The sequence below is a fragment of the Balaenoptera borealis genome (genome assembly GCF_965194805.1).
Source record: "Balaenoptera borealis genome assembly, chromosome: 3".
NCBI classification, from domain to species: domain Eukaryota; kingdom Metazoa; phylum Chordata; class Mammalia; order Artiodactyla; family Balaenopteridae; genus Balaenoptera; species Balaenoptera borealis.
The window spans coordinates 53851958-53874085 of record NC_138866.1 but is presented as its reverse complement, the minus strand read 5'-3'; the positions used below and the strand labels follow the sequence as shown (position 1 = coordinate 53874085).

At 35.9% G+C, this 22128-nt stretch overlaps 2 protein-coding genes across 6 annotated transcripts in view; one reads left to right on the top strand and one right to left on the bottom strand.

The window, feature by feature from the left end:
- The window catches only part of FANCM (FA complementation group M), an 87815-nt gene extending 74713 nt beyond the window's left edge, over positions 1–13102 (top strand). Inside the window, exons 24-25 of one of the 2 annotated variants that reach the window (XM_082383789.1) lie at positions 8471–8575; positions 9687–13102. In XM_082383789.1, coding sequence (XP_082239915.1) covers positions 8471–8526 — 56 coding nt within the window. In that variant the 3' untranslated portion in view covers positions 8527–8575; positions 9687–13102. Of the gene's footprint in view, positions 1–8470 lie in introns of both variants that reach the window. The other variant, XM_082383788.1, reaches the window with a different exon arrangement.
- The window catches only part of MIS18BP1 (MIS18 binding protein 1), a 62239-nt gene that overhangs the window by 18113 nt on the left and 21998 nt on the right, over positions 1–22128 (bottom strand). For all 4 annotated transcript variants that reach the window (XM_082383800.1, XM_082383801.1, XM_082383799.1 and 1 more), the window contains 4 exons: positions 19175–19262; positions 17480–17637; positions 13111–13972; positions 3139–3302 (listed from right to left, as the gene is read on the bottom strand). In XM_082383800.1, the coding sequence (XP_082239926.1) occupies positions 3139–3302; positions 13111–13972; positions 17480–17637; positions 19175–19262 (1272 nt within the window). The remainder of the gene's footprint in view (positions 1–3138; positions 3303–13110; positions 13973–17479; positions 17638–19174; positions 19263–22128) is intronic.

Genomic DNA, 22128 nt, shown 5'->3' with positions numbered 1-22128 from the left:
ACAAGAAAAATCTCAAATAAACAATCTAACCTTACACCTAAAGGAACTAGAGAAAGAAGAACAAACAAAACCCAAAGTTAGCAGAAGGAAAGAAATCATAAAGATCAGAGCAGAAATAAATGAAATAGAAACAAAGAAAATAATAGCAATGATCAATAAAACTAAAAGCTGGTTCTTTGAGAAGATAAACAAAATTGATAAACCATTAGCCATTAACCATTTTTCATCAAGAAAAAGAGGGAGAGGACTCAAATCAATAAAATTAGAAATGAAAAAGGAGAAGTTACAACAGACACCGCAGAAATATAAAGCATCCTAAGAGACTACTACAAGCAACTCTATGCCAATAAAATGGACAACCTGGAAGAAATGGACAAATTCTTAGAAAGGTATAACCTTCTAAGACTAAACCAGGAAGAAATAGAAAATAAGAACACACCAATCACAAGTAATGAAATTGAAACTGTGATTAAAAATCTTCCAACAAACAGAAGTCCAGGACCAGATGGCTTCACAGGTGAATTCTATCAAACATTTAGAGAAGAGCTAACACCCATCCTTCTCAAACTCTTCCAAAAAATTGCAGAGGGAGGAACACTCCCAAACTCATTCTATGAGGCCACCATCACCCTGATACCGAAACCAGACAAAGATACTACAAAAAAAGAAAATTACAGACCAATATCACTGATGAATATAGATGCAAAAATCCTCAACAAAATACTAGCAAACAGAATCCAACAACACATTAAAAGGATCATACACCACGATCAAGTGGGATTTACCCCAGGGATGCAAGGATTCTTCAATATACGCAAATCAATCAATGTGATATACCATATTAACAAATTGAAGGATAAAAACCGTATGACCTCAATAGATGCAGAAAAAAAGCTTTTGACAAAATTCAACACCTATTTATGATAAAAACTCTCCAGAAAGTGGGCATAGAGGGAAACTACCTCAACATAATAAAGGCCATATATGACAAACCCACAGCAAACATCATTCTCAATGGTGAAAAACTGAAAGCATTTCCTCTAAGATCAGGAACGAGACAAGGATGTCCACTCTCGCCACTATTATTCAACATAGTTTTGGAAGTCCTAGCCATGGCAATCAGAGAAGAAAAAGAAATAAAAGGAATACAAATTGGAAAAGAAGTAAAACGGTCATTGTTTGAAGATGACATGATACTATACATAGAGAATCCTAAAGATGCCACCAGAAAACTACTAGAGCTAATCAATGAATTTGGTAAAGTTGCAGGATACAAAATTAATGCACAGAAATCTCTTGCATTCCCATACACTAATGATGAAAAATCTGAAAGAGAAATTAAGGAAACACTCCCATTACTATTGCAACAAAAAGAATAAAATACCGAGGAATAAACCTAGTTAGGGAGACAAAAGACCTGTATGCAGAAAAGTATAAGACACTGATGAAAGAAATTAAAGATGATACAAACAGATGGAGAGATATACCATGTTCTTGGATTGGAAGAATCAATATTATGAAAATGACTATACTACCCAAAGCAATCTACAGATTCAGTGCAATGCCTATCAAATTACCAATGGCATTTTCCACAGAACTACAACAAAAAATCTTAAAATTTGTATGGAGACACAAAAGATCCCCAATAGCCGAAGCAGTCTTGAGGGAAAAAAATGGAGCTGGAGGAATCAGAGTCCCTGACTTCAGACTATACTACAAAGCTACAGTAATCAAGACAATACAGTAGGGGCATAAAAAGAGAAATACAGATCAATGGAACAGGATAGAAAGCACAGAGATAAACCCATGCACCTATGGTCAACTAATCTATGACAAAGGAGGCAAAGGATATACAATGGAGAAAAGACAGCCTCTTTAATAAGTGGTGCTGGGAAAACTGGACAGCTACATGTAAAAGAATGAAATTAGAACACTACCTAACACCATACACAAAAAAAAAACTCAAAATAGATTAGAGACCTAAATGTAAGACTAGACAGTATGAAACTCTTTGACATAAATCACAGCAAGATGTTTTTTGATCCACCTCCTAGAGTAATGGAAATAAAAACAAAAATAAACAAATGGGACCTAATGAAACTTAAAAGCTTTTGCTAAGTAAAGGAAACTACAAACAAGACGAAAAGAGAACCCTCAGAATGGGAAATATATTTGCAAATGAATCAACGGACAAAGGATTAATCTCCAAAATACATAAACAGCTCGTGCAGCTCAATATTAAAAAACAAACAACCCAATCAAAAAATGGGCAGAAGACCTAAACAGACATTTCTCCAAAGAGGACATACAGATGGCCAAGAAGCACATGAAAAGCTGCTCAACATCACTAATTATTAGAGAAATGCAAATCAAAACTACAATGAGGTATTACCTCACACCAGTCAGAATGGGCCTCATCAGAAAATCTACAAACAAATGCTGGAGAGGGTGTGGAGAAAAGGGAACCCTCATGCACTGCTGGTGGGAATGTAAATTGACACAGCCGCTATGGAGAACAGTATGGAGGTTCCTTAAAAAACTAAAAATAGAATTACCACATGACCCAGCAATCCCACTACTGGGCATATACCCAGAGGAAACCATAATTCAAAAAGACACACGCACCACAATGTTCATTGCAGCACTATTTACAATAGCCAGGTCATGGAAGCAACCTAAATGCCCCTCGACAGACGAATGATTAAAGAAGATGTGGTACATATATACAATGGATATTACTCAGCCATAAAAAGGAACGAAATCGGGTCATTTGTAGAGACGTGGATGAATCTACAGGCTGTCATACAGAGTGAAGTAAGTCAGAAAGAGAAAAACAAATATCGCATATTAACACATATATGTGGAACTTAGAAAAATGGTACAGATGAACCAGTTTGCAGGGCAGAAATTGAGACACAGATGTAGAGAACAAATGTACGGACACCAAGGGGGGAAAGCAGTGGCGGGTGGGGGTGGTGGTGTGATGAATTGGGAGATTGGGATTGACATGTATACACTGATGTGTATAAAATGGATGACTAATAATAACCTGCTGTATAAAAAAATAAATAAAATAAAATTCAAAATAAAGAAATCGATACTGAGAACTAGGAAAAAACTATTTCTTACGAAGGTTACCTTTGGGGTTGACTGGCTTTTTCTTGGTGACATGTTTCTGAGATCTTTTTCCTCGGGGATCTTCCATGTATTTCCTCTGGCATTCATCAGCAGATCGAGAACCTACAGCCATAGCCACCTCTGACCAGAAACCAGGTTTGTGCTTTGGAAGAGATGCAAAAGCACTATGGAAGACCAAAAACAGTTAAAGAACAAGAAATTCAACTCAGTAAAAAAATAACCTTCTGAAGGCATACCACTAAATCAAGGAGAATTACTGAGCTGAAGGAATTTTATCAAAATCATTCTAGATAACTATTTAGGAAGAAGATAGTATTCTCTCCACTTAATAACTTACTCTAATGCTTAAAATACAAAGACGTAAGTGTACATATCTAGTAGATGCCTTCTATTTTGTTGTAGTCTATTAAACCTGAAAAATCATGCCCAATCTTTCAACATTTTTTCCTAAGTCCAACTAATCAGTGATTAGATTTCTGGGGGGACTCTAGCATGACTAACTTTTCTATACTGCTGCACAAATCTTACTGGTGCTAACTATATTGGAAGACAAGCTCCTAGTTTCTATATATTCCATGTTACAAACTCTTATTAAAAAGTGTTACGCTTGCTTTCATTCTATTATAATTTATAGAACACAGTATTTTAGATATAATACTTAATTGAGGGAAATGAAAATTGAAATAGAAAAAAACTAAGTCAATATAAGGTAGTTCCCCAATTTAACAAACAAGTTACATTCTAAAATCTCACTGCAAATGATTACAGTTAGTCCCCTACATATGAACGAGTTCCGTTCCAAGACTGCATTTTTAAGTCTAATTTGTTGGTAAGTCCAACAAAGTTAGCCTAGGTATCCAACTAACACAATTGGCTATATAGTACTGTACTGTAATAGGCTTATAATACTTTTCACACAAATAATACATAAAAAACAAACACAAAAAATAAAGAAAACATTTTTACTCTTACGCTAAAGTACCTTGAAAAGCAGTAGTACCAGCTACATCACCACTGCTTTTACGCTTGCTTCCGGACATCCTGGGCTTGAAATAAAGATACTGTACTACTGTACTCGATACAGTACTGTACAGTAAAGCACACAAAAGCACAACTACTTGTAAAGGATGCACACATGTGACAGTATACACCAGACATGTGAACTAACTTATGTGACTGGACATGTGAACACATGTTCGCATCTTCGAAAGTTCACAACTTGAAGGTTCGGATGTAGGGGACTTACTGTATTTAGAACCTGGTATACATACTACTGCCCTCCCCCTCCAAGAGATTTTAAATATTGTGGTTAGGCTGATAGTTCTGCCAGAAAAGATTTAACTCACCAATTAACCTATGCAGTGTTATGCTGGTAAATTTTTAACAACTAGTTCTCTGGGGTTAAAAAGCCCTGATTTGTAGTGTTTGTCAATTTCCATATTGTAAATACTCCTATTGTGGCTGATTTCAAGTTACCAACATGGAGTAAGAAATGTGCAACAGCACATAATTATATAGAATTTCCACTACACAGATATGACAGATGTAAAGAACCTCAAGGGCACAGATAATAAAATATAGTAAAATAATTAGTAAGTGATGAGTTTAGAGTTTTAGTTTGTTTCTAATAAATTTATTTAACCTTTAGTTTATATAATTTAATTTTTAATAATGATTCTGAAACATTTAATTTATAAAATTCCTGAAAATTTAAGAATCAACTTTTGTGAATAGATATGATCTAACTACAGAATACCACTCACTCGATGCATAAAAGGAGAACAAATACTTATGGGCATTGAACACTTAACAAATGTTCTACTCTTGCATAACTAATCATTCCACATGTGTTCTAAAGTGGAGAACTATAGGGAGGGGTCTCAAGCTTCCCTATCTGTGTACCTAGCTAACATGCAAGTCTATGATTGCCTAAAAGGACTATTTTGTCATAATAAAAATACTTAATGCACTTAATAAGAAATTAGTCTGTAATGAACACATCTCCTCTAGTTAATCCCAGATAATTTAAAAAGACAAATGTAATCATATCACTGCAGTCCTACTTAAAAATCACTTCATCATTTTTAAGCATAAAAACCGAAATATGACCTATGTTCTTCCTTGCCTGTCTATTCTCATCCTCTACTGCTCTTCCCTCACTTTCTGTATGCCAGTCATTCTGGCCTTTAGTATTTTTAAATATGCTCTCTTACTTTCTACTTTTACATACACTGTTTTAATTTAAAACGTACTTATCATGAATCTTTGGCTTAAATACTTATTTAACCTTCAAATCTTAGTTCTAGTATCTGCCTAAACTAAGTCAGATTTCCCTAATACTGTCATAAACTTCTTACAGGGATTATTTGCTAAGTATCTACCTACTAGGTTATAAGCATGATGGGGGGTACAAAACAGTGGGCTGCAACCAAGAATCACTTAAGGAGCTTATAGCAAAATGCAAGCAAGCAAGTAAAATAAGCAAACAGATTCATAGACTCTATCCCTGAAGATTTCAATACAGTAGGTCTGGGGCAGCAATCCTTTGCATTTTCCAAAAGCTCCTCATGTGATTATTTTGCTTTGAAGTCAGCATTAGAATTGCTTTATGTTGTTTGTAAGAAAGAGGCATTACATCTAACTGAGTGGAAAGTAGGAATAGGTGATAACAAGGAAATGTTACAGGGAGGAGGTGACATGTGAGATAAAATTTGAAGGATGGATAAAAATATAACAGGTGAAAATGAGGCCACAATATTGGCAAAGAAATGAAGACAAGGAAGAACTACATATGGTTAGGGAATGATAAATAGTTCATATTTATAGTACAGTAAATTTCAAAGAAATGGCTGCAGGTCAAAGCTGTAAAAAACTAGAGAAGCATAACCCAAACCCAAACCTGCCATACCTGAATATTTTAATAGTATGCAGTCTAGGCACTTTTTAAACATTTTAAGTAAAATTGTCTTTTTGGGTATGGTTCTATGAATCTTAACAGATATATAACAGAACAGATGGAACAGTTCCATCAGACCGAAAAAAACTCCCAGTGCTACCCCTCTGTGGTCCACCACTATAACCACTGGAAATCCCTGATCCATTTTCTTTCTTTTTAGTTTTGTCTTCTCCAGAACATAATATAATTGGAATCATATAGTATGTAACCTTTTGGGCTAGCATTTTTCACTCAGCATAATACCTCTGAAATTCATTCAGGTGGTTACAAGTATCAATAGTTCTTCCTTTTTATTACTCAGTAGTCCATTCACTATAAGATCATACCAAAATTTCATTTATGAAGAAAGTATCATGAAAATCAGGCAGAGAAATGAGCTACGTAAAACCAAACTGTAACGTTGTTTATGAACTTCTGGGCTCACACTGCAAATTTTGATATATTTTCTTTGTTGTTCAGTTCAGAATATTTTCCCTTGAAACTTCCTCTTTGACCCATGGATTATTTATAGGTGTGTTATTTTTCAACCACTTGGAATTTTTTGTTTTCTTTTACTGACTTGTAGTTTAATTCAATTATGGCCAGAGAACACCCTTTATATAACTTCAGTTATAGTCAATTCATTAAGATTTGTTTTATGACCTAGTAAATGTTCTTTCTTAGTGAATGATCCACCTATCCTTAGAAATAATGTGGTTTTTCCCTGTGGGGTACACTATTCCAAAATGTCAGCTAGCACATTTGGTTGATGGTGTTGTTCAGTTCTTGTATACCCTTACTAATTATCTGTCTACTACTGCCATCAATTACCAAGAGAAGAACACTGAAGTCTCCAACTATAATTGTGGATTTGACTCTTTTCAGTTCAGTACTTTCCTTTTAGTTCTGTCAGATTTTGATTCGTGTATTTTGAGGTTTTGTTCTCAGGTGCATACACATTTAGGATTGTTAAGTCTTCCTGGTGAAATGGCACTTCTATCGTTTTGTAATGTCCTTCTTTATCCTCGATATTTTCTTCATACTGAAATCTTTGATTAGTATTAGTATAGCCACTCCAGTTATCTATTGAGTTTGCATGGTATGTATCTATCCTTTCACTTTTAACTTCCCTATGTCCTATTTGAAGTGAGTTTCCTTTATACAACACAGTGGGATCATGTTTTTAAATTCATTCTAACAATCTGTCTTTTAAATGGTGCATTTAGATTATTAAAATAATTAATGTAATTGTTTTTCTTTCTTCCTCCTGTTTTCTATTTCCTTTTTCTGCCTTTTTTAGTATTTTAATTTATCTATTATATGTTTGAAGATATCTGTGTAGTTTTTTAGTGGCTGCTCTGGGGTTTACTATATACATACTGAACAGTCAACTTAGAATCAGTATCTTACTGCTTCAAGTAAAATCTTACCATCATATAAGCCTCTTCCTCATTTGTCTTCTGTATCACATTTATAAATACTGAAGAACTCCATCATGCAATGCAATATTTGCCTTAAACCGCTAAACATTTATAAGAACTCAAGAGAAGTCTACTGTATTTACCCAGAGTTGCCATCTGTCTTCCTATTCCTCCATTCCTGATACTGACTGCCTCTTTCCTCTCTCATCTCATCTCATTCTGCTATTGAGCCTATCCAATGAGTTTTTAATTTTGATTATCTTATTTTTCAGTTCTAAAATTTCCATTTGATCCTTATTTACATTTTCTATTTCTTGCTGAGACATTATAAATTTCTGTTCAAGAATGTTTGCTTTTAGTTCCTGAAGCATTTTTATATACCTGCTTTAGAATCTTGTCAGATAATTCCAACATCTGTGTCATCCCAGCATTCGCATCTGTTGATTATTTTTTCCATAAGAGTTGAAATTTTCCTGGTTCTTTGTATGCTAAGTAATTTTGGGTTATTTCCTAGGCATTCTGAATGACAAAACTCTGGGTCTTATATATATTTTATAGAGAATATTAATATTTTGTTGTAGCAGGCAACCAACCTGGCTGTAACCTGAGCTATAAATTCCAGTCAGTCTTCTGTGGTTGCAGTTTCAGTGTCAGTTCCATTTTTAAAGCTTTGCAGTGCTATTAGGATATACTGCATGTTGGACACTGGGTGGCTGGCCTGGAAACTGCGTGGAGGTCTACCATTTAGTTCAGTTCTCAAAGTCTTGGGTATGCTGTTTAGGATCAGATCCACAAATGGGCAACTCAAGGGTAAGCCTAAAAGTTCATAAACAACTTTATAGGGTTGCTTTCCCTAGGTCCTCCCTCTCTGCAATCTTTGGTTCCCTAGGGTTCCATTTTTGATTCTCTGGCAGAAACCTGGGGTTTTAGTTACCCAGCTCTGCTGCACATTTTATACAATTGTATCTTTCTCCAGCGCCAAGCAGAGGACAGAAAGAGAAAACTGCAAAATGGTTTGCCCCACCCTTTTGAGACGTCTACTCCAACTGGAGAGAAAGGTTCCGCACTTTCAGAGTTTCAGGTATGTGTGGGCCCCAACTGATGCTGTGATGCTTGCCCCTGCTGGATTGTATGGGTACTGGGTTATAAGAGAAAGGAGAAAAGAAAAAGAAACAACTGAGAGATTTCTTCTACTGTTTCTGAGTGTTAGTAATCCCCCTTCCTGTTCAAGCCAGAACTGAAGGGCTTCTCTTTGAGCTCTCTTTGTCTTGCCTCAATGCCCCCTTCCTGGTTTTAGGTGGCCTTGAGTTTAGCTTGGGGGAATATCTAGAGGAAAAACTGGAAATTCACTTCCAGTTTGGTGGTTCTTAAAATTCTAGTCTCCCCCAATCAACCTGTTATTTATCTTCCTGAGTCAACAAAAAGCTGTTCCAAGCATTCTGTCCAGGTGTTACAGCTGTATAGAAGAAACAGAGCGGAGTATGCTTACTCATCTTACTGGGAACTGGCATTTCTGCAGTCCAGGCATTTAAAAATCTCCTTGCATCATCTGACCATACAGCAAAGGTTGACAACCTTTATTAAAGGAAATAATGGGGGATACAGCTGGAAAGGATAACTGAGGTCAACTATTACTCTCAATGCAAGGCAGAAGAAATCTTTATATAATTTGAATTTGAGCAAGAATGCAAGTGAAGGTTTTTGATGTGTCAGAACCACAACTATACATTAAGACTAATCTGGAGTTGTATAAAATAGATTACTCAGATGAAGAGAACAAAGTACAAACACAAGGCTACTTCCACAGTTCAGGCAAAAGGCATTAAAGGTCTGAAAAAAAGAGTAGTGTTAAGAAAAAGGCTGCACAGGCATATCTCGTTTTATTGCCCTTTGCTTTACTGTGTTTTTTACAAACTGAAGGTTTGTGGCAACCCTGTGTCGAGCAAGTCTATTGGTGCCATATTTCCAACAGCATTTGCTCACTTCATAACTCTGTCACATTTGGTAATTCTCACAATATTTCAAACTTTTTCATTATTATTATATTTGTTACGTGATCTGTGATGCTACTTTTGTATTGTTTGGGGTGCCATGAACTGCGCGAATATAAGACAGTGAATTTAATTGATAAATGTTGTGTGTGTTCTGACTGCTCCACTGACCAGCCATTCCCGTCTCTCTCTCTCCTTGAGCCTCCTTATTCCCTGAGGACGCAAGAATACTGAAATTACGCCAATTAATAAGCCTACAATGGCCTCTAAATGTTCAAGTGAAAGGAAGAGTTGCAAGTCTCTCACTTTAAATCAAAAGCTAGAAACGATTAAGCTTAGTGAGGAAGGCATGTCAAGAGCTGACACAGGCTGAAAGCTAGGCCTCTTGTGCCAAACAGTTAGCAAAGTTGTGAATGCAAAGGAAAAAGTGCTCGAAGGAAATTAAAAGTGCTACTCTAGTGAACACACAACTGATAACAAATAGCCTTATTGCTGATATGGAGAAAGTTTAGCGATCTGGATAGAAGATCAAACCAGTCACAAGATTCTTTTAAGCCAAAGTCTAATCTAGAGCAAAGTCCTAACTTTCTTTAATGCTATGAAGGGTGAGAGAGGTGAGGAAGCTGCAGATGAAAAGTTTGAAGCTAGCAGAGGTTGGCTCATGAGGTTCAATGAAAGAAGTGTCTCCATAACATAAAAGGACAAAGCAGCAAATGCTAATGTAGAAGCTGCAGCAAGTTATCCAGAAGCTCTAGCTAAGATCATCAATGAAGGTGGCTACACTACACAACAGATTTTCAATGCAGACAAAACAGTCTTCTATTGGAAGAAGATGCCATCTATGACTTTTATAGCTAAGGAGGAAAAGTCAATGGCTGGCTTCGAAGGACAGGCTGACTCTCTTGATACAGGCTCATGTAGCAGGGGACTTGAAGTTGAAGCCAATGCTTATTCACCATTCTGAAAATTCTAGGGTCCTTAAGTAGATTATGCTAAATCTTCTCTACCTGTGCTCTATAAATGGAACAACAAAGCCTGGAGGTCAGCACATCTATTTACAACAAGGTTTACTGAATTATTTTAAGCCCACTGTGGAGAACTACTGTTCAGAAAAAAAGATTCCTTTCAAGATATTACTGCTCATTTACAGTGTACCTGGTCACCGAAGAGCTCTGATGGAGATGTAAAAGATTTATGTTGTTTTCAGCCTGCTAACATAACATCCATTCTGCAGCTTATGAATCAAGGAGCAATTTTGATTTTCAAGTCTTATTATTTAAGAAATATATTTCCTAAGGCTAGAGCTGCCATAGATAGTGATTCCTCTGATGGATCAGAGCAAAGTAAATTGAAAACCTTCTGGAAAGGATTCACCATTAAGATGCCATTAAGAATATTCGTGATTCATGGGAAGAGGTCTATTAAAATATCAACATTCACAGGAGTTTGGAAGAATTTGATTCCAACCCTCATGAATGACTTGGAGGAGTTAAAGACTTCAGTGGAGGAAGTCACTGCAGATGTAGTGGAAACAGCAAGAGAACTACAATTAGAAGTGGAGCCTAAAGATGTGGCTGAATTGCTACAATCTCATGATAAAACTTGAACTTATGAGGAACTGCTTCTTATGGATGAGCAAAGAAAGTGATTTCATGAGATGAAATCTACTCCTGGTGAAGATGCTGTGAAGACTATTGAAATGACAACAAAGGATTTAGAATATTACATAAACTTAGTTGATAAAGCAGCAGCAGGGTTTGAGAGGATTGACTCCAATTTTGAAAGAAGTTCTACTGTGGGTAAAATGCTATCAATATCAAGGCAAGACCCTCCAACAGCAAAAGGATTACAACTTGCTGAAGGCTCAAATGATTAGCATTTTTAAGCAATAAATTATTTTTTTAACTAAGGTGTATACACTGGTTTTTTTTGACATAATGCTATTGCACAATTAAGAGACTACAGTATAGTATAAACATAATTTTCATATGCACCAGGAAACCAAAAAATTAATGTGACTTTTGTTGTTGAGATATTCGCCTTATTTCAGTAGTCCAGAATTGAACCCACAATATTGCCTAAGTATAGCTGGTAGTTTCTTAATTTTTAAAAAATTAGATTTAAAAAATTAGATTAAAGATCAATAATAATAAAGAGTTTAAACCTAGTTGACTAGAAGAATTACATATTCAGAAACAGGAATGTCAGGCAAAGTGGACAGGCAGGGGAAAATAAGTTTGGTTTTTGACATATTAAGTTAGCTGTAGGTGAGATTTATGTAGAGATGTCCAGCAGGCAAAGGGAAATACAAACCTAAGTACAAGAATTCAGGACCAGAGGAACAGATTTGGGAGTCCCTGTGCAAAAAGGAAAAGTAGAACTTTGGAATGAAAAGATCACTGAGGAATACACTATTGCTAGAAAGCAAGCAGCCAAAACCAATAAGTCTGAAGAATAAGAAAACCTTCTCTGCCTGAAAATAAGATAGAGAAGGAAAATTTAGGAAATCGAGAAAGGAAGAGTACAGTGGCACAAAGATGCCTTAGGAAGAGAAGGTAGATTTGAAAATGAATTCCAAATGTTATAAAGCTGGGGGTACACAAGAGAATGGAACACTGAACGTGGCATGTTTCTATGTTATCCTTCCCTCTTTTATCAATCATATCTTCCTTTCTTTCTACTAGATCATTTCCAAGAACATACCATTACACCCTGGCATGAGTCACCTTACAAACAAGCAAGCAAGCAACTAAACATACATGTTCCCTTATCTTCACAGTCTTCTATGACTATGCATTCTTCTGTTCCCTATCATTGCCAAATTTCTTGTGTTGTCCATCTAGGCTGTCTTTACTGTCTCATTCACTCTTCATCTCTCAACTATGATCTGGCTTCCAATACTAACTACCACACTACTGAAACTGCTTTTCAAGTCTATGTAGCTAAATCCAATTCTCATCATACCTGATTTATCAAGCAGCACTAATTAAGAAACCTTGGACAAATCACTGAATTTTTGAGACTAATTTCTCTTCTATAAATGAGGGGGAAAAGACTGTATTAAATAATCTACAAATTTGGATTCAAATTTAAGGTTTTATAATAGTAAATTTACTTATAAAATATTCCTTAAAATGTGAAGCTAAGTGAGAGAGCTGCATTTGTCTGTGTTCAAATGGTTTACCCCCTGCTTTACTGAGGTATAATTGACCAAAAAAACTGTATATATTTAAAGTGTACATGTGATCATTTGACATACATATACATCGTGAAACGATTACCACAATCAAATTAATGAACACATCTGTCCCCTCACAGTTACCCTTTTTTAGGAGGGAGGGGGAGGGGACTGTCTTGAAATATTAAATGGGAATGAAAAGAAAACAGGGTCACTTTCACTTTCCTCACATGTAGGCTATAGATGGCCACAAAGAACCTAGTTAGAAGTTATCTGTACTCCCCCTCTACTCTTTATATAAATTTTAATTTCTCTCCATGTGTTTTTGGATGACATCTTCCATATTAACAAATAGAAGTCATTAAATCAGCCCGTTATTGAAGTTTTTATGTTGTAAACTGTTTTGTGGCCACTCTAGATATTTCAGAGTCAAATCTAACTACTTACCAATGAAGTTTCTGTAATTCTTTCTTATTCCATTCCTCATCCTGAATTAAACCAGGTAAACATGCTAAGGAAGATCTGTTCGTCTTGCCAGATCCCATTGTCTCAATAACTGGAAGCTCATTGCTAATATCAGATTTCTGAAGATTTTCTTTAGCGGAACATCTAGCTTTCTTCTGTTTCATATGAAGTTCATTTTCACTCTCCTCAGTTTCAGATTCAGACATCACTGGGATTGTCCTTGTTTTTCTTGTGCTTTTTCTCAAGTGAACCACTATTTCTTCGGTATTTCTTGCTCTGGTTTTCTTAACCCCAGCTTTCCTTCTAAATTCCTTTCCTTTTTCACTCTCTTCATTAGACAAATCTGATGAGGACTGATGCTTGTAAAATGACACAGTTATTTGATTTTCAGTTTTCTTCAATTTTGATAACCTTGTATTTTTCTTAAAGTCAGAGGTGACTGTTTGTTCCTTTTTAGGACTAGGTATTTTTATTTTCTGGTTGACAGTGAGTAAATCACATTCACTACAATCTTCCTTGTTTTTACTTTTATGACCCACACTATACTCAAATGTACTTTCTAAAGTCTTTGTGGGCTTGCTGATTGGACTTGTAGGTTCACTTAAGTTTGATTTACTTTCTTTTTGATGCTTTCGCACTGCAAAATCTGTTACTGCTTTAATGGTGCCAAAGGATAGATTATAATTCATGCACTTTTGCTCTATAATTTTTTTAGATTTGAGTGGTGTTACTAAAATATAAGGTTTCTTCTGATTAACAGCCATATATTTTCTTTCTTCGTCTGAGAAAAACTGTTCCCTTGATGTTAGAATATCAACGGATACTTTGGATTCTTCAGTTCTCTCTTTAATTTCATAAGACAAAACCAAAGATCAAAATTTCAAATTAGCTACAAACAGAATATAGAAAAAATATTTTCACAAATAAAATATACTGTTTCTTTCCCCACAAACTCCATTTTAAACACTACTGCCAAATTAATCTTCCTGAAGCACTGGTCTGTTCAGATCACTGCCCCTTCAATTGTAAACATATACTAATTTTTATACCAATCTGTCCGTGACATCTCACAGTCTACTTAGTGTACACAGTTCCTCTGCTTGGTCTTCAATATAGTTCTAATCACTCACTGTACCCAAATCTGAATGATATTCTATGTGTTAATCCACTGCTTCTCAACTTTCATTAATGTCATTCACTCTACTTGGAAAGTTTCCTTCACTTACCACCTGCTTCAATAACCTGTTCTATAACCTGCTTTATTTCTGTTTTCTAACCCACCTATCCACAAATTTTGTCTTGATTCCCTCAACTGAATGCAAGCTCTCCTTCAAATTTCCAGAATATTTTCAAATAATATCATGTTTGACAATGTGCCCTGCATTATAATTAACATACTTATCTTTCAACTGAAAAAAATTCTTAATGGTAAGAATTTCGTCTTCATTTTTGATTTTTTTTTTTTTTTTTTTTTGCTGGAGTTAGTACAGTCTTTCACATATATAGCAGATGCTAAATATTTGTTAAATTTGGAAGTAAAATATTAAGAAGACATAAGGAAAACCACTAGGGTTGCTAAAACCTTACTAGGTATGTAATATATGGAACAGAAGCTATCCTAGTTAAGGAGAGTTAGGAAAACATGGAACTCCATCTGCATGGCCCCATACGCATCCCCAGCGGTGGTCACAGAGATACATTTTTGCTGAATCCCCCAAAACTCCATGAAGCATCATGGGCTAACAACCAAAGCAGAACTTGGGGATCTTTATTATACTGTGTCACTGGTTAAAGAAAGCAAATTAAAATGAGAGAAACTCTCCAATTTGAAACTTAGGAAACCAGAAGCCAAACTAATTTAATTTCTAACTTTAAATTATACAATTATAAATATATACAAATCGTAAACCATCACACCAATCATCATAGTGAAGTACTCCAACAACCTACACATATTATGTGCCATTTTACAAGATGAATGACAAAATGAAAGACTGATGGGTAATACTGAATGCTGGGGAATAAAGAAGCCTCTAAATTATAGTTCATGGAGAAGTGGCACTAGACAAAAGTTATCAAGAAAGTTTCTACATGATTTCTCAATGGAATCATGTATCTTCATATTATGAAGGAAGAGTTTTCTTCTAATTCCTCGTATAAACATGATTCAAATGTTCAATTGGAAATGTGAAAATTTTGAACTTTCTAATTTTGAACAAAACCTTTTTATTCAAATATTTTTATTCATTTTATTAAATAATTTGAATAAAGATTCAGACCATTCTGGATACTTCAACCTAAGCTGTATGAAGCTAGTAGTGTTAGTATTGTTTCCTCTCTACTTCTTTAAACACTTATAAGTGTTCCTCACTTTCATTTCTTTTCACCTAGAATAAGATAGAAAAAAATGCTATTAAGCTGATGGATTTAACTCAATATGAAATTTTAAACTTGCTAATGTGTAGAGAAAAGGTTCTTTAAATTCTGGTAGGCAGGATTTCAATGAAATTACTCTGAAAATCCACACTTACACAAAACTAAATTATGGTATTAAGTTCATAGAAGTCTGTACTTGAAGATGCACAATGGATGGTCCTCCTTGCTCTTGAGATTATTACAGTATGGTGAGGAAGGCTGATATTATAATCATTTACAATATACTGTTAAGTATAATAACAGAGATAAATAAAGTACTTTAAGAGCAATACTATAATATATAGATTATAGCATTAAATATACGAAACAATACTTTACGTAAATCATTAAAATACACACACACAATTATATCATCTTAAATTATCATTGGTTGGCACTTTTGCATAACCTCAGTTGTTTAATGTTAGATGTGTTTTTTTTTATATTTCAGTGGTTTTCCCATGGAAAGTATAATGATAATGATAATAATACAAACAATAACAGCATCAAATACCACCACTCAAAATAATGTATGTGACAAGAAGACACTCACTGTCTTAATAGTTTCATAAAACAATGATCTAATGAATCACACTGGAAAAATGATACATCCAAAACAGAATACAGTAATATCTTCCCCTAAACTGAGCTTCTCAAGGAGAAGCATCTCGTTTTATTCATCTCTAAGTTCCTAACAGCTAACATAGATCAAGGTTCATGGAAGATGCTTTAAAAATGTTTGTTGAATGATTTTCCTATGGACACAGCTGGCATGTAAATTACCAAACTTTAGTCTTTTACATTTGTATTCTCAAATACTTTACCAATAATATTCACAATTTGACTCAAATTCCTGAAAAACAGCACTATAAGTGAAAGGAAGGAGTGGAGGTAGGGAGATGATAAGACCTAAGACTAAAGAAGACGAATAAATAATTCAAAGTTAGATATACTTTTAGGGATCTTTTAAATTTCGGAGTAAAAAAGTATATAGCAGGTGCTGTAGCCCCAGGACTCCAGAATACTGAAGAGGTCTAGCAATGACAACAAGCAGTATGCCTAATTTGCGAGAAATAGGATGACTTTTGATAAAATGAAGGATTGAGAAGGAACTGGAGCAACAGTTAAGGAATGAATTTTTGCCAGCTGTATGCAAGCAGTCATCCACATATTTATTCCTTTCTCTGTACTACAAAGGATGAGCATAGTTTCAATGGGGGTGGGGGACAGGGAAATAGGGTATGGTGGGGTGGGGAGTGACATACAGGTACATTTATATCCAGTATGGTGCTATGTTTTTGGCAGAAGCAGTCCTGAACTCTTGAAGTTCTGTAAAACTCTTCATTGTAAGATCAAGGTAGAATTGGCATAAATTTATACAACAGAGTCTAGGAATTTTACTCATTATATTATCTAGAAAGGACTGTAAATATTTTTTTTCAGCTTGGGGTCAGGTGGATGTGCGGCAGATTATAGTTTTGGTAGAGTTGACACAGAACAGTTCTGCCAGCTACCTTCATAGCAACAGTCATTCAAAAAGACATGCCATTACCTCCATGAAAGCAAACTGGTTTTGTCTATTAACAGGAATAATATTTAGTACAAAAATATAGGTATCTGTAATATAGGTCTGAGGTAAGCTGGCAGCCTAAATACCTTGCGTCTAGAAAACTGAAAGAACAATCATTTTTCATTGTTATGTTGATCAGTGTTCTTGGTATTCTGATTAATTAAAAGGTATAATTTAATGAAGTAAGCTGAATGCTGACTACAGGCAGTCTACATTGCAGTTTCTCCTCTTAAGCAGTGAAAAAAACCCAGGAATTTTAGGGCAGTATAAGTCAAGAACTCAATACTAAATTTAAACAATTAAACAGTGTGGAGCTCAGGTAAAAATTTACCACTATACCAACAGAGAAGAAAAGAGCAAACATACCCAAATGATTGCAATCAAGGTCATAAGTGGCAGTGGCTCTTTGGAGGACATCTGTTTTTTTTCCCCCTGCATCATTTTTCATTGATTTTCGAATGTCAGGAACAACTCTTTCAGTTTTCTGTTTTTGTCTGGCCTTTCCTTCTTTCTTTTCACAAGACCTAGAAAACAAGTATAGTATTTTTCCTCTAATATTGGTTCTCAAAAAACAAAAGCAAAAAACTAAACCCATAAATAAATAAACTCCCTCAGATAAAGCTTTTTTCCCCAGCAGATTACCTTTAATCTTGCATTATTTAAGCTTTCATGGCTTCTACCCTTTTCCTCCCACAAACAACTTAAGTATAACATCTTAATGACCTCTTAAGTTCTTCTTATCTATGTTCTTGCATTTCCCACTTAAGCTGATATTGTAAGAAAATTACAGGACAAATTCTGCCAGTTGTCTGTTCTTGTAAAGTTTATTGAAACACAGCCACATTCATTCTTTTCAGTACTATCTATGTTGCTTTCCCACTACAAAGGCAGAGTCGAGTAGCTGTGATAGAGGCAGCATACCCATGAAAATACTATCTGCCCCTTTACAGAAAAAAACTGCCAGCCCCTGTTATACCTTATTACATTGTGACATGATTAGTCAACTTACACAACCTATCCCCTATGAGTTTTTAAGGGCAAGAATTAATCAAATTCAGACTTCCCTGGTGGTCCAATGGTTAAGAATCCACCTGCCAAGGCAAGGGACACAGGTTCGATCCCTGGTCTGGGAAGTTCCCACATGCTGCGGAGCAACTAAGTCCATGCACCACAACTACTGAGCCCGCAAGCTGCAACTACTGAGCCTGCGGGCCACAACTACTGAAGCCCATACACTCTAGGGCCCGCATGCCGCAACTCCTGAGCCCACGTGCTGCAACTCCTGAAGCCCACGTGCCTAGAGCCTGTGCTCCGCAACTAGAGAAGCCACCACAATGAGAAGCCCGCGCACCTCAACGAAGAGTAGCCCCCGCTCCCTGCAACTAGAGAAAGCCCGCGCGCAGCAACGAAGACCCAGCGCAGCCAAAAATAAAAGAAAAAGAGTACAAAGAAAAAAAAATAATAAACCAAATTTAAAAAAAAAAAAATTAATCAAATTCTTCTTTGTTTTCCCAAGGCTGATACAGTGTCTGCTAAGCAAATGACACTTAGTAACTACTGAGGGAATGAATGAATTAAAAAAGGACCAGACTTCCCTGGAGGTCCAGCGGTTATGGCTCCATGCTCCAATGCAGGGTACATGGGTTCAATCCCTGGTCAGGGAACTAAAATCCCACACGCCATGTGGCGCGGCCAAATAAAATAAAATTCTTAAAAAAAAAAAAGGTCAAGAACTTCAGACTCATGTTTAACAGCTACATGCCTCTTAAAGGGTAAATGATTGTGGATGACTCCTTGAAATACATCAAAGGTTTTATTTTCCTTTTAGATTTATTCCATATGACAGAAGTTCTAGTAAAGTGTTACTGCCTTCTGAAAGTCTAAGATCAAAGGCAGCTTCAAAACTGGCATTTCCAAAAATACAAATTAAAACCACTTTACATTGGTTACATGTGTATATACATTTGTAAAAGCTCATCAAATTTTATTCCTAAAATAGTTTATCAAATGTAAATTATACGTCAATAAAGTTGTTTTTTAAAAAGTTAAAAGGTACTTTACCTTAACTGTTCTAAAAAATTATCAATGTACTCTTTCCATTTTTCTGGAAATCCAAACATAAATTTCCTTATGAGATAATTTGGGTAACCTATTTAATGATAAACAAACAAAAATTACCTGAAAGTCTAGATTTTAAAGTGATGTCATTAATTCATTAAATAATTTAAAAATATATACTTATTGCTTACTATGTGCCAGGCACTGTCATAGATACTGAGGATTCAGCAGTTGACAAAACAAACAAAAATCCCTGCCTTCATGAAAACTGGCTTCTAAACAGAAAGCAAACCAATAAGTAAAACATCTCGTTTGTTAGGTGGCCATCGATGCTATGGAGAAAATTATGCAGTTAAGGGGAATAGGGATAGCAGTGTGTTCATTCTAGGGGAGAAGAAAGGGGGCAGGCAGCTTTTCAAAAAAGGAGAGAGACATTCTCACAGAAATAGCATCATTTGAGTAAAGCCCTGAAGGACATGAAGGAGTGAGCAATGTGGCAATATAGGGTTAAAGCAGTGGAAGCAGAGGGAACAAAGTGAAAGGGTATGAGGCAAGAATGTGCCTGGCTTGTTTGTAGAACGACAAAGAAATCAGTGTAGTTGAAGTGGAGTGAGGAGAATCTACTCAGATAGGTAACAGAGGTAGTTGGGGGAGATTATAAAGCCTTGGGGTCATTTTATAAACCGAGTGTTTTACTTTGGGTGAGATGGGAAGCTATAGAAAAATTCTGAGTGGAGGAGTCACAGAATTTGACTTACTTTAACAGGACTGAATTAGCTGCTATTTTGAGAACAATCTGTGGAAGTACATAGGGAGAAACAATGACACCAGTTAGGAGGTTACAGCAATGATTCAGACAAAAGATGAGGAAAGTCCAGATCACAGCAGTGCAGCAGAGGCCTGGGTTCTGGATACATCATGGAGATAATGCCAGTAGGATGTACTGACGTACTAGATGTGAGGGTGAGAGAAACTGAGGATTTAAGTGTGTCTCCTAGGAGTCTGGCTAGCCACTGGAACCATGGAAAGAGGGGAAGACTGTAGCCTATAGAGATTTAAGGGAGAAGACCAGGTTTTAGACATATTAACTCTGAGACACCTGTAGACATCCTAGTGGAGATGTCAAATAAGCAGACAGAAAATGAGTTGAGTGGCTCAGGGAATATTCTTTGTTACAGATAAAATTTGGCATTTGTCAAAATCTGAATGAGATTTAAGCCTAAAAGAAATCAGCACAGCACTGAGTATAGAAAGAGCCGTAGTCTATCCCATCATTTAGAGGCAAAGAAGAAAGAGAAAAATAAGCAAAGAAACTAAGATGGAACAGGGAATGAGGCAGCATGAAAATATGGTATTCCAGAAGCCAAGTAAAGAAAGTGTTTCAAGAAGGTAGGTGTGATTAACTGTGTCAAGTGTACACTGGATTTAGCAATGTGGGGGCCACCAGTGACTTTGATAAGGGCTGTTTCGGTGAAGAACTGAGGATTAATGCGTGATTAAAGAGAATTCAAGAAAAAATGAGAAAGAATTCAAGAGGAATTAGATCTAAGTATAACAAATCGTCTGAGCTGTTTTGCTGTAAATGAGAGCAACAGTGGCTGAAAGAAGTGTGGTTAAATGAGGGCCCCCCTCCCAGTTTTATTGAGAAATAATTGACATACATTACAGTATAAACTTAAGGTGTACAGTATGATGGTTTGATTTACATATATTGTCAAATGATTACAATAGGTTTAGTTAACATCTAGCATCTCATATAGGTACAATAAAAAGAAAAAAGCAATTTTAAAATTTATAAATGTTATAAGAGATGAAGATTTAGCATCTGTACCTCTCCTTCCTCACTCTCTCCCCACATTTTTTACAATAATTTTAATTATATCAAAGATTGTTTGCATCATTATAACAATGTGAATATTGTTCACTGCAGAACCTATTAGAATACTGTGATTACATGTACTTTCCCCATGCTGTACATTTCATCACTGTGACTCATTTTGTAACTGGAAGTTTGTATCTTTCAACCTCCCTTACCTATTTCACTCATTCCCTGACCTCCCTCCCTTCTGGCAAGCATCTGTTCTCTTTATCTATGAGTCTGTTTCTGTTTCGCTTTGTTCATTTGTTTTATTTTTTAGATTACACATACAAGTGAAATCATGTTATTTGTCTTTCTCTGATTTATTTCACTTAAAATTTAATACCTTCTAGGTCCAGCCATGTTGTCACAATAGCAAGATTTCATTCTTTTTTATGGCTGAACAATAGTGTGTGTGTATATATATACATATATATATATATATATATACACCACATTTTTTTTTTAATAAACTTATTTATTTTATTTATTTATTTTTGGCTGCATTGGGTCTTCATTGCTGCACATGGGCTTTCTCTAGTTGCGGCAAGCAGGGGCTACTCTTTGTTGTGGCAGGTGGGCTTTTCATTGCGGTGGCTTCTCTTGTTGCAGAGCACGGGCTCTAGGCACGTGGGCTTCAGTAATTGTGGCATGTGGGCTCAGCAGTTGTGGCTCACGGGCTCTAGGGCATAGGCTCAGTAGTCGTGGTGCACAGGCTTAGTCGCTCCGCAGCATGTGGGATCTTCCCGGACCAGGGCTCGAACCTGTGTCCCCTGCACTGGCAGGCGGATTCTTAGCCACTGCGCCACCAGGGAAGTCCCACCACATCTTCTTTATCCACTCATCCATCTATGGACACTTAAGCTGTTTCTGTATCTTGGCTATTGTAAATAATGCTGCAATGAACATAGGGGTGCATTTGTCTTTTCAACTAGCTCTTTTGTTTTCTTTGGAAAAATACCCAGAACTGGATTGCTGGATCATATGGTAGTTCTACTTTTTAATTTTTTGAGGAACTCCCATACTGTTTTTCCTAGTGGCTGTAAGCAATTTACTTTCCCACCAACACTGCATAAGGGTTCCCTTTTCTCCACATCCT